At 40.1% G+C, this 13,898-nt stretch overlaps 2 protein-coding genes and 1 long non-coding RNA gene across 16 annotated transcripts in view; 2 read left to right on the top strand and 1 right to left on the bottom strand.

Annotated features, from left to right (window-relative positions):
- LOC121718788 (NACHT, LRR and PYD domains-containing protein 3-like) overlaps positions 1-13,898 on the top strand; it is a 1,510,793-nt gene that overhangs the window by 766,492 nt on the left and 730,403 nt on the right. The window lies entirely within an intron of this gene.
- LOC121719082 overlaps positions 1-13,898 on the bottom strand; it is a 530,903-nt gene that overhangs the window by 176,355 nt on the left and 340,650 nt on the right. The gene's annotated exons all lie outside the window — the stretch shown is intronic.
- The window catches only part of LOC121718815 (zinc finger BED domain-containing protein 4-like), a 55,423-nt gene that overhangs the window by 38,908 nt on the left and 2,617 nt on the right, over positions 1-13,898 (top strand). For all 5 annotated transcript variants that reach the window (XM_042104087.1, XM_042104088.1, XM_042104090.1 and 2 more), the window contains 3 exons: positions 2,498-2,565; positions 5,688-5,832; positions 6,912-6,991. In XM_042104087.1, the coding sequence (XP_041960021.1) occupies positions 2,498-2,565; positions 5,688-5,832; positions 6,912-6,991 (293 nt within the window). The remainder of the gene's footprint in view (positions 1-2,497; positions 2,566-5,687; positions 5,833-6,911; positions 6,992-13,898) is intronic.

The raw sequence follows: 13,898 nt of genomic DNA, 5'->3' as shown, positions 1-13,898 counted from the left end.
ATAACATTAATGATCAAGGATGAACAATGATCAACTTTTCTCCAAAAATTAGTTGACCACAGCTGTCTGTCTATAACATTGTGTGTCAGCTTTTTTGGCCTGTTAAGGGACAAAAGACCGTATTGAACAAGGCTATTTTGGGCTATTTTTAAAAACCTATGTCCTCTAAATGAGATTTAATATTCAATGAGACATGAACCACCTTCCTCCATGTCAGGAATGTACTTTCTTTTTATAGATAATTACTGAGGTGGTTAAAGGTGCTCTAAGTGATGCTGGGTAACGTCACTTCTGTTGACTTTCAAACAAAAGAGAGCGCTACATGTAGCTCGCTACTTCCTCCGCCTCCCTCCCGTGCAATTGAAACGCCTTTGATTTTGCTGGAACAGTTTATGTTTTTATGGGCTAGGTTTGCCCAGGTTGTTTTTGTTGCTGTTTTTGGAGCCTGGGCTGTTTTTACAGTGTATTCAGGACAGAGACAGCTAGCGGTTGGTTAGGTGATGTTTGCAGTAAGTGACTAAGAAGCCTAAAAAACACCGTGGCATCGCTTAGAGCACCTTTAATAATAAATGCTTCTTCCAGGTATTGCACCCACTGTGTATCCTCCTCTCTCTCTCTCTCTCTCTCCATCCTCCTCTCTCTATCCTCCTCTCTCTCTCTCTCCATCCTCTCTTTCTCTCTCTCTCTTCCTCTCTCCCTCTCTCCATCCTCTCTTTCTCTCTCTCTCTCTCCCTCTCTCCATCCTCTCTCTCTCTCTCTCTCCCTCCCTCTCTCCATCATCCTCTCTCTCTCTCTCTCAAATCAAATCAAATAAAAAAAAAGCTTTATTGACATGACAAGAGCACTTGTGTTGTCAAAGCATACAAATCATAATTAAGTTAGTGAGGAAACAAAGAGCATGACAATAAGTAAGAATAAACAAATACAAAAGTAAATAAATATAAATAAAATAATAATAAAATAAATTGATAAATTGTGGCACATATACACAAACTGAGCTGCTAGCTCAATTGTCTGTGTGTCCTCTCCTAAGAGAATTTTCATTTTGGAATTAGCAATTAGTGACAAATTGTTTATTGTGTCTACTAAATCTTGCATAGAAGTAAGTTCTCAGTAATTGATAATTGGGACACCTATGCAGAAAATGTATTTCATCTTCAACCTCCATTTCTGTCACAGTACTTGCATAGGCGTTGATGTTTTTCTTGCCATGATTTTTTATGGCGTCCTATTTCTATTTGGAGTTTATGGTCACCCAGTCTGTATTTTGTAAGACACGTTTTTTGAGGTTGTTTCAGTGTTACTAGATAATTTGCTAGTTTGTATTCTCAGTATTTAATTGACAGTAGCTGCCCAGTTTTTTGTTAGAGTGAATTTCATTTTGCCATTGCGTAATGTATTTCCATCTCTCTCTCTCTCTCTCTCTCTCTCTCTCTCTCTCTCTCTCTCTCTCTCTCTCTCTCTCTCTCTCTCTCTCTCTCTTTACATACATGCATTTTTTTTAAATATATTTTTGGGCTTTTTATGCCTTTAATGACAGGACAGTGGAGAGTGACAGGAAGCAAATGGGAGAGAGAGCAGGGGCGGGATCCGGAAAGGACTACGGGGCGGAAATCGAACCCGGGTCGCCGGTGTACGGTGCAGGTGCCCCAGCCAGTTGTGCCACAGCTGGGGCATACATGCAAACATTTTTGTAAGGAAATAGTTATGAACCTTTATAATAATACAAAAGGCAAACAAGCCCACAGGGTAAATACTGCAAATTTAGGCCTACAGTAGAACCTGTCAATGTGCAGTGGGACAGAGCAGTTTTAAAAGATTGCTAGGCACTAGCACCCGTTTTCAATTGGTTTTGTTCTGAGTTGAGTCAGCATTTTAATATATGTCCTTAATATTGCTAAAATATGTAGAACCAAAGGAAAAGACATGGCAGTTAATTGGGGGACAAGATTAAATTTATTTAGGTATTTAGCCAGGACACCGGGGAACCCCCTACTCTTTCCAATAAATGCTGTGGGATCTTTAATGAACACAGTGAGTCAGGACTTCGGTTTAACGTCTCATCCAAAGGATCAGTTAGAACCAAAAGAAATACCGGACAGGGTATATAAACTGTGTGATAAAATGTACCTTCCAGACCACTTTATAGATTTCATTGGTTTATAATGTAAATCAAAGAACTGGGCTTAACCCGGCACCCGCAAAATATAAGTAACGTTAACAAAAAGCCTGCATCACCTGAGAGGATTTCTGCTGAATGTGTTTTAGGCTAGATACCGCTTATAATCGCCTTAATTCAGACACTTTCTCCTGAATGAATAGATGTGAATTTAAAGGTCTCTTTAATTCAGACACTTTCCCCTGAATGAATTAGATGAATGTAAAAGTCTCTTCTGTTTTCTCCTGAATGAATTAGATGTGAATGTAAAAGTCTCTTCTGTTTTCTCCTGAATGAATTAGATGTGAATGTAAAAGTCTCTTCTGTTTTCTCCTCTAGAGGGCGCTGATCCCAGGATGGAACAGAACGACTCTTCAGATGCAGATACAAAACCCAAACAAATCCAGGTACTGTGAGAGCTATCCTTTTTGCAATTAGCTTGTCAGATCAAAAAGTGATATCTTACCAAGTGTTAAAAAAAGTCAAAATCTTCTTAAATTAAGACAAAAAAAAACAAGCAAATGTATCTGCCAATGGATTAAGAAAATGTATCTTAAAATTTAAGGTTTAAGACAATTTGTCTTAAATCTTAAATCTCATCTTAAATTAAGATACATTTTCTTATTAAATTTTGATTTTGACATCTATTAAGTTAAATAATGTTACAAGAAAGCTCAAAGTATGTGTCTTTATGCTAAAAACAATACCAACTAGATATTTAGAATAAGATCATAACACTTAGTAAGATATCACTTTCTGCAGTGCGATTAAAAAAAACTTCAATCTTTTTAAAGAAAAAAAGTGTTATCCTATATTTCAGATTTCAAGTATTGACCTTGCCCTGAACAAAGCTAAAATACTTCCAATTTAAGGCCTTTTATTTAGGCTATTTTTGACCTGATACATTTGCCTATCACATCATCCACCCCCTAATAGGCTACAGGCATCAATGAGATAACAACACTTAACATAGTCTTTCAGTGTTTCCCCTAGAAATTTTTCCAGCAGCGGTGCTATTACTTGGCGGGGGGGTGGGGGGGGGGGGGGGGGGGTTGTTGCGCATTTTTTTTTTTTTTTTTTTTTTTTTTTTATATCATACCTTCGTGTTTCTTTTGTGGACATTTTCAGCTTTCTTTTACATTATTGGTTAAAAATGATAGAAGAAAAATTAAATGGCACAACCATTTAATGACCATTAATAATTAAAAGATTATTTACAATTTATTTAAATTTGTCTTAATGGCAAAGGCCACACCCAATCTGCGAGCACTTAATTTTTCTGGGCTTTGAATTGAATTGAATTGTGGGGGGGGCATTAATGCTGACGGGGACACACTGAGTACTGCACGTAGCCAGATGCTCTCCTTGTAGTCTAATTCTCAGTCCCAAAACAACAAACCCACGTATAAAAAAGTAAATACTCACTTTTCTTCTACATCACTCCCACAGTTACCATACAACTCACTCACAATTAACTCGAAAGACCTAGGCTACTTGATTGAAGTGCGACCGTTCGTCTCACCGTCAAGAGAACGCTGAAGTTATGAGAACATGTCTTTCTGATAAGAGAATATAGGCTCCTATATGTCTAATGCCGTAAACGTAGAAAAGGTCTGTTTGTGATAGCCTATTATAGCTAAGTGGACAGAATTTAGGCTATACGTATATGCCAACATATGCTCATATTTCCTTTAACTATCAGACAGTTTAAACAGGCCTAGACTGTGTTCGCCTAGCTTTCCCATGCAAACATTACATATAGCCCTACGCTAACGTTACAAGTCTAGGCTACAATTAACGTTAAGACCATACACCTTGTAGCACATTGGTTTACTCTATTGCATTACTTACGTTTTAATAATTTGTCGTTGAATGTTGATGGAGGCTCATTTTTGGGAAATCAGCTCTCTGGATAAAATTGTCAGCCGGAGCAAGAGTTCTCAGAGTTGACGACACGGGGGGTAAATCCAATCAGCAGAAAGAACCGCATCACAACAGTAGGCTAAATCGCAACAAACTTTTTTCCCCCCATGTTAAATTCATTTCGGTAATCATGAATTGGTTTCTTTTATTTGATGTAGGCTAGGAGAGGAGGATGCATGTTTCACATTAGTGTCAATGTGTCAAAGCAGGCTTTGGATCAGAGGAATTGCTCAAGCTTAACATATGGCAAGCGAATTCAAGCGAATTCACGGCATACAAACAGCTTCGTGATGAAATATAACTAATATCATTTTTTATTGTCACCAGGCCTATAAGTAGGCTATTTATTGTGTAACCTACAAGTGAACGATGACACCATAGGCTACACTGTGGCGGAGCAAGACCCCATCAGTCGGATAGCTAAACAATGTAACCGTGTTCAGAACGTAGGCTAGCCATATGGGCTGCAGACTTGTCTTTGGGCTTGTAATCACCTGACACATCATGCCGCATATATGTCCTGAATAATGAGAGGCTAAGTGCGGATTTGATGCACTTAACTTACTCAAGACTTTCAGAAAACAATTTCGAGATGACGTTGGCCATTGTGCTTTTACAGTGTGTTAAGTGAATCTCGTGATATTATGTTGCAGCGGCGCTGAAAATCCAGCGGCGGCGCTGCGCCGCTGTTAAATACATTGTAGGGGAAACACTGTCTTTATTTACATGATTTTGGTTTTGATTTTCTAATTGGAGTAAGTGTTTGTGACAACACGTCATGATACATTTGATAATGTTTGATCACTGTTTTGGTATGAAGCATCTTTCACGTAAAGAAATGAAGGCGCACTCTAGGAAGTAAATGTAATGTGACCACGGCCTACAATGTGCTCCGTGTCTGTAGCTGTCTGTGCACGTACGTAATCGATTGCATTCTTCAAATGGAGAACAAATTCCGGACAGTTCCTGATCGCTAAACATTTGTTTTCATTTTCTGTCAGTTAGCAGTTGATGTAGAAGCACCTAGCATAATTTGACTTCAGCGGTGACAAGTCCTGTTGAGAGAGAGAGAGAGAGCGCACCTGCAAAGTGGTGCTGTGCGTGTATGTGTCTGCAGTGGGTTACGTTCGGTTCAAGTCAGAAGTTGGTTCGTCCGGTCTCACATTCACGCCACTCCATTATTAGATTAACGTTATCAGACACGCTGTAAAATATGTGCAGGAATTTCTCCATTATTAGATTAACGTTATCAGACACGCTGTAAAATATGTGCAGGAATTTCTCCATTATTAGATTAACGTTATCAGACACGCTGTAAAATATGTGCAGGAATTTCTCGCATTATGATGGCTAGAATTGCGGGTCTTGACTAAATCATGCGCTATACCCGCAATCCCGCGCTGAAATGTAGGCCCTGTAAAACGTTGTCGAACATGCGGGAATTTGGTGACTGTGCTTTTATTTTTCATGTTATTCTCGGGATCTACTGGGTCCTAAAGTCCTAAAGATCTATAGGTCGATCGCGATCGACGGGTTGGCGACCACTGCATTAAGGTGTTGGCGTGAGTCATTCGACTAACTAATAGAAGTCTCATCTCACTCTCAGACTTCGCTGGTCTCGTCTGAAGGTCTGGAGGCTCCAGCATCTGATGATGATGATGATGATGATGATGACGAAGATTATGAAGTTGATGATGATGATGGTGACGGTGATGATGATGATGAAGATTATGGAGACTACAGTCGTTCAGGTTAGGTGTTTTCTGCATTGTATGCCGTAGCCCAGAATTTTCAACAAACAATATTGTGATATAGTGTGTTTACCCACATCCCAGACTACACACATTTCCACTCCATATCTCTATGTGTTTACCCACATCCCAGACTACACACATTTCCACTCCATATCTCTATGTGTTTACCCACATCCCAGACTACACACATTTCCACTCCATATCTCTATGTGTTTACCCACATCCCAGACTACACACATTTCCACTCCATATCTCTATGTGTTTACCCACATCCCAGACTACACACATTTCCACTCCATATCTCTATGTGTTTACCCACATCCCAGACTACACACATTTCCACTCCATATCTCTATGTGTTTACCCACATCCCAGACTACACACATTTCCACTCCATATCTCTATGTGTTTACCCACATCCCAGACTACACACATTTCCACTCCATATCTCTATGTGTTTACCCACATCCCAGACTACACACATTTCCACTCCATATCTCTATGTGTTTACCCACATCCCAGACTACACACATTTCCACTCCATATCTCTATGTGTTTACCCACATCCCAGACTATACACATTTCCACTCCATATCTCTATGTGTTTACCCACATCCCAGACTACACACATTTCCACTCCATATCTCTGTGTTTACCCACATCCCAGACTTTACCACACATTTCCACTCCATATCTCTATGTGTTTACCCACATCCCAGACTACACACATTTCCACTCCATATCTCTATGTGTTTACCCACATCCCAGACTACACACATTTCCACTCCATATCTCTATGTGTTTACCCACATCCCAGACTACACACGTTTCCACCACTCCATATCTCTATGTGTATCTACCCACATCCCAGACTACACACGTTTCCACACCATATGTGTTTACCCACATCCCAGACTTTACCACAGGGAAGCACCAGCACCAAAAGTCTGTATCATTAGGTAAAAGTGTTCTGCTAAATGAATGACTGTATATGTGAGTCTTCTGTATCATTAGGTAAAAGTGTTCTGCTAAATGAATGATTCTAAACGTGTCTCTCTTCTCTTCTGTTCTTGCAGCAAAGATAAGAAAGAGGGGAAACTCCAGAACGGACCAGACAATGAATACATCTAGAGCTGTCAAAGCTGACCTGGTCCAGGTACTGTGTTTTGGATTTACACCTGAATGACATTTGGGTCATTCCACGCAACAACAAACTGCCTTTCTGCCTATTTGAATTGAAGTATTGTTATGTCGCATTGTCACTTTAAGAGAGTCTAAACGGTTCTCATCACATCATTTTGCCAGTTGGTGCTCACAAAGGATAAGGCTGATCCAACTCTAGCCTTTGTTTGCGCCACATTGACAGCACAATATTAAGTTATTACAAGGAGTCTTCATTGTTAAGAAATGGAAACATGTAATGAGTTGTTGCTAGTGTGACATTTCTGTTTGCAGTTTGCCATTAAAAGTGCAGTATGAGCATGGTATCCACCTAGCTATCTGAATGGAATAGGCTATTACAATCGGCATATGCTTAGCAAACGCTAGTTAGTCTGGTAAAATGAATAACACGAACATGAAACGTGTGCCTCCATGCACAGACGTCACACTTTAAATCCTACCTGTTGCTTTTCACCATCCACTTATTTAACTGCTGTCGCATCCCTTGACATGCCATCTCATTTTCCCTTTCTTTTTCTATTTTTAGCCCCCAACAGCTTTTTTGCTGCATCCATCTTTTTCCATAGACGAAAACTCACTACTCGTACCTGCTCGCTCAGCGCTCACGGCGCCCCCACTCCCTCTTCTATGTCAAAATTCTATGATAGAATCTTATGAGAGAGGGCGCCTACTCTAGCCTGTTAGTCCTCTAAAATGTTATTTAACATTGAGGAAATGCAGAAATTATTTAGAAATGTACAACAGTAGCTACATATAGAATAAACCAAATATATTATTATTAATATTATTATTACTATTATTATTTTTTATTTTTATTTTTTTTACCATCGCTTTGGCGCCCCCATGGTGCTGTGCCCCTATGCGCCGCATATAGCGCATACCCACTTTTTGCGCCACATTCCACACCAACTCAGCCACCCATGTACATGACACCTCTCAGATTTTGCTGAAAAGCGGTGAAAATATGCCTTATGTTACCAAAAAAAGGAATCTGAAGTGTCAGGTCAATATCTCAAACGGTTTGCCCATGGCGTCCATTTGAATTTCGGGTGCCACGGCCCTAATTGACACATTGGGATTTCACATTTCACCTTTTGGCATTTGGTACATGATACCCCGATATTGGCTGTTTTTCACATGGAATGACCCATTTGTGATAGTGGTAGCATGGCAATATGGTATGATAAGTCAATTAATGGGAAGATAATCGAATCGAAATCGAAACAGACTGAAAAAATGAATCGTTAGATTAATCGATGCATCGAAAATATAATCGCTAGATTAATCGTTTAAAAAAATAATCGTTTATCCCAGCCCTACCCATTTGTGATAGTGGTAGCATGGCAATATGGTATGGTAATAACAGGTGGGATACAGTGGGTCCCAGTTAAGTTTGGACAGGTTCCTTCATGAATCACACACCCAATTTTCTCAGCAGAAATGGCACAAACTGCAGTTGACACAGACAACCACAAGGTGTCACTTGGGAGTTCTGCCACTACTATTTTTGATGCGACTTGACTTAACTGCTTCCATGACTCAGTGAGCCATTACCAAACATATATGATAATACAATAGCGTGAGTTTATACATCTTATACCCCATTTGTCACGGTTACTTATAGATTTGATAGTGTAACGATAAGCGCATGAGACTTTCAGCGGGGGCACGGGAACTTAAATTGATCACGGTAGTTTAAGCTTACACTTAAACAGACAACATTCTAATATGAAAATTTAGATGCAATTGTTGTATAATGGTGCAGCTCCTTTAAGAAAGCATCGTGCGCAGGGATGGAGAGAGAGAAAGCGAGAGGGGATATGTGTGTTAGAACTTAGATGCGTGTGGAAAAAGTAGACGTGCTGTTGAGACTGGAGCGAGTCATATTCAAAATAATGCAAAAAATAAATCCGCAGATAAAACCAATTATCCTCATTCATTGCAACCGCAGCATGCCTGCTTGCTGACCTTCAAACGAAAAAGATATCAAAGCACCTTTTGCGTTTGAATGTAGCACGAACATTTTTTTAAACCGCTGGACAATTGTACACCAGCAATTGTTGAACATTTACCTGTACAAGTGCATTGACAGTAGCCCAGCCTAACAAGCATGTTGCATGTTGTAGGCCTACTGTAGAAATTTCACTTAAATTGCAACCGCAACATGCCTGCTTGCCGACGTTCAAACGACAACAAAAAATATCAACAAGAGGGTTGAGTCTGAATGACACAGAGTTCAGACTCATATTGCTTCTCATAACCATCTATAAAAAAGTGTTTTCTTTTCTTTTTGAGCACGTCCGAATCCCAGGACATAACGCACTGGACCTTATAATAGGCTCGAGATATAATTCCAAAGGGGGCAGATATGGGCCTACTGCACTTAAAACTTAAAAAAATTGAACGAAGCTTCCCGAAATTTGAAATTGCGATCAGTGACTGGCATCGGGTGAATGAAGCTTTTCGAAGTTGAACAGGCTATTAAAAACTATTTGCGCACCTCAATGTCACAGGAGAGAAAGGGCTCTCCCTTCTATGAATTAAAAAAGACGTTAGGCTACCTGCAAACTGGCCTATGATTTCATTGCTGAGTTTGCGCCAAAGCAAGACAATGTTTTTTTTTCCTGAGTCAGGATGGCGAGTCAGTGTCATTTATTTGTCCAATGTTAGCATACAGACCAGTTTCCATAGTGCACATCGTTCAGGACAATGATTCATGCCCAATTAATTTCCCCTGTTAAAGTGTTCGCCTTTGTTGCACTATTTGGTTTCGTGATGTAGCCTATGATAAACACCATATGGCCAAATATGTGACTCAGCTAATGTTATAGGCTATACAATTTCCCCTCTTGTAGACTAGGCTACTATTAAAATGCACCGACGGTAGCCTTGGCTATGTGTAAAGTAAGCTATCGCATGATTTCATGCACGTAAGTTCATGCATCTGTCAAGTTCGCACAGGGCCTTGCACCCCCTTGCGACGGCCCTGCAGCTCCTCCGAAGACAGCGAGGAAAAAGTTAAATACGCGATAAACCCGGGAAAAGTTGACAGGTTTGTTTCGGTCCCAGTGATTATTTGTGAAATTGTGCAAACGACAGCCTTTTCAAGGCATTTCAAGGATGGAGTCGTAGCATGCAAGCTCCCAAATTGACCCAGTAGCCAAGCATCAATACATTGTTGGGACTGGGGAGGGTCATGCGTTTTTTCTCAATCACTTTGGAGGGTCATAGAAAAATTTCTTGCTGGCGAGGGAGGGTCACGTCTTTTTTGACTAACGCTCCCAAAACTCCTCCGGTAGCCCCTTAAATAAATAACGAACAGTCCCTAATTGATTATAGCCTGTAGGCCTACACCAGCAATTGTTGAACATTTACCTGTACAGGAAATTGACAGTAGCCCAGCCTAACAAGCAGATTTTGCAAAAGACATCAAAAGACGCAATTAATCAGAAATAAATAATGTAATCTGCATCGCTTTATTTAACAAACTGCAAGCAACACGAGGGTTGAGTTCGCTGTGAGGCCAAACCCAAGAGCAGAGCCTATCTGTTAAGGTACTCGATAGGCTATATGGTAACGAGCTGTGTGCGCCTGGAAAGACAATAGAAGATGCTTTCTGAATAGCACAGCGAAGGCGGCTCTGGTCATCCCATACCCTCCCCCCACTTCCTGTAGCCTACCATTATGACTTGTTGCCGTTTTGGGACATTAAGCTTTTTCACGTTCAGCACCCCCTTCTTTCACAAGCAGTGGGGGAGCGCGGGGCACAAAGTAACACTTTTTGGTAGACAAAGTCAGGACAGATATTTTAGAGAGAAGGAGAGACGCCGGTGCAGCTCAGATGTCTTATTCATTTTCTTTATTCTTTAGTAAAAGGTGCAGAACATTATTCAACTTTGACTAACGTTTCGATGTGTCGATGTTTTTGACTAACGAACATCGAAACGTTAGTCAAAGTTTAATAATGTTCTGCACCTTTTACTGAAGAATAAAGAAAATTAAGAAGACATCTGAGCTGCACCGGCGTCTCTCCTTCTCTCTAACACTTTTTGGCTTTGGCTAAATATTTCTAAAATCATTTGAGTTTCACTAGTCACATGTTTTAACAAGCAACACTTGTTATTGAACTAATAACAGACGTGTGTCGAAAATTGACTTTATTTTCCATACGGAGAAATAACATGCAGAGTCTAACCAAGGTCAATCTTGCCAAAAAAGCCCTCAAACCTGAAAACACATGAGGCAAAAGTGCAAAACATCACAAAACTAACTAAACTAACACGCGCATATTTTTGTATTGCAATCATTGTAGCATACAGTTGTAAGAACGCGTAAGAGTCGTTTTACTCCCCGTATGCACTCATCATAAAGAACGTTTAACGTGTCCCAAAAACGGCTATCAATTAATCACCAAACATCTTATAAACAAGTCTTGCCAGGAGCAACACCTTGCAAAAAATGATAACAATAGGCCTAGGCCTTTATATGGCTCTACTCCTGCCTAGATTCGAACTCAGAACTGCCTGAAAGTTGCAGACCTGTTCTGGAAATACCTGCCTTAACCCACTCGACCGTCAGACAACGCTATCTGCTTCGAGTAGGCCTATTGGGTAGGACTGTAGCCTACACTGGTTGCTGTGGCACAGTCTTGAGTGACCGAATTCGTTTTCCTTTGTCATATGAATGCTGTCATTTTGTTAACATTACTGTTAAGGAGATGCTGTAGGCAAAGTCTATATTTCAACCTCGTTAGTGTAGTAAAAAAAATCAGTACTATTCACGAGGTTTCTGGGCAGCATATTTATGTTCTGTTAGCAAGCGAACTTCTCATGACTGCCAACAAAGTAGCCTACTGCCAGCTGACGAAGCTCTCATTTTAAAACATTACTGAGAGACAGGCACTGTACAATCAAGAAATCTTGCCACTGAATCCAAAACTATGTTTAACATTATGTACAAAGCTTATAGGCTACAGTGGACTAGCATGTTGCAGGGGCTGCTAAAAACACAGAGAAACACACTGAAAACTCGGCCAATCACAGCCCTTGCTGTCAAACGCTCCGTCCGGTTCAACCGTGGAACACCACAGCGGACTATGCTGCCCCCAAGCGGCTGCAGTTGTACTTACATTTCACCCAGCTGCGTGAATCACCTTGATCGTGAATGAAGTGTCAATTTTTAACCGGGACCCACTGTATGTGCAGACAACTGCCATACGATGCACACGAACACCATACATTTTTATGGAGGATTTTGGGTCATTAGATAGTCTCTGGCACAAGAGTTAGAATTTGTGTAAGGTCATTGGCATTAGCAAAAAAACAGATCCCTAGCCTGGTTACCAAACTCAGTCACTTAGTAAATAGAGTCTGGGCACTCACGATTGCGAAAGCTGGTATGGTGGCGGGTGTAGACATGCTGTTCATTTTTAAATCATTGGTCCAGCCTAACCAATCACATTGATCAGGAACTCCTGACATTTCTTTCTACTCTGTCTAAACTTTACAAACTGACAAAAACAGTATTGGCAGTCAGGAAACAATCTATTCGAGTCTGTCTTTGCTGTAAATAAATGTACACATTCTTCCGACTGCCATTTTTGATGTTTGCAGGCGTTGCTACTACTGCTTACCACAGTCACATTTGATGACAACTATATAGCATCATCCCCTCTCCTCGCTGATTGGTCAAGTAATATGCCGAACAATGGAAACATTAGTGATCTTCGGCCGTGTTTCCAAAAAACATAGTTGCTAACTAAGTTAGCAGCTTTGTTGGTTGCGATGCAATTTCCCATTGCCAACCAACTAAGTTGCTAACAGGTTAGCAACTATGGTTTTGGGAAACACAAGCCAGACTAGTATCTCCCTGAAAGTAGATCTAGATGGACATGGCCAGGCTACATGATCCCAAGAACAATTACAAAATCGTCTCAAAGCTCTTTAACAATGTCAAGAAGTCCCTAAAAGAACCATTTCAAGGACTATAGACCCTTTCAACAATAAAAACAAAATTTGGTTCCCAATCTACTTTCTCTGCATTAAGAAATGGAATGTTAAAAAGGAAACCTTGTGTCCCTAAAAGAACCATTTCAAGGACTGTACATCATTGAATCCTGCCGAAGGGCTGAGTTCAACACAATGCAGGTTTTGAATAACCTTCGCTGAGCCTAATATGCTAATAATATGCCATAGACCAGGGGTGGGCAACTAATTTCCCCAAGGGGCCACATGACAAACTGGGACTGTTGAGGAGGGCCGGTCCCAAAATACCGAACTCAAGTCTGAACTCAATTCTGTTCAATTCTATTCTGTTCTTGTATAACATTAAGTAAATCATATGGTTTTGTTTACTAGTCGTAAGAACAGATGAAAATGTGAGGGAGACAATAGTTAATCTATGTCCAGTATTTAATCCTCATTCTCGAAAATGATTTTTTGACATGACATTTTTTTTTTCAGTTTTCAAAGACTGATATAAAAAAGTACTACAATATCTATATAATTAGGCTAGGTCATGAAAATGTGAAGGAGTCAGTACAACCGATAGGCCTGTGCCACCATTTCATCAACACTCAGCAATATTTCATCATTAAATCATTACCATCATTAAATTAACTCTATGCAGAATTAGACTATGAAAATGTGGAGCAGACAATAGTAGGTTGTCATTAGTTAATCAACATGCACAAAGAAAACTATTTTCAAATGTAGGCTATGTTTTTGCTTTAACTTTATGCACATAACTGTGATTGGTCAACTCGCTCTGTGTTCAGCCGGCTGCTTCAAGCAACCTGTGGGTAGTAGCATCATACTAGTTCGCAAACATAAGCTTTGCAAATAAACTCAGACATATTTTGGTTACAATTACGGGGTTATCCG

Source organism: Alosa sapidissima, chromosome 9, assembly GCF_018492685.1.
Source record: "Alosa sapidissima isolate fAloSap1 chromosome 9, fAloSap1.pri, whole genome shotgun sequence".
Taxonomy (NCBI): domain Eukaryota; kingdom Metazoa; phylum Chordata; class Actinopteri; order Clupeiformes; family Clupeidae; genus Alosa; species Alosa sapidissima.
Note: the sequence above shows the minus strand (reverse complement) of the source record. Positions and strands in the feature narration are given on the sequence as shown.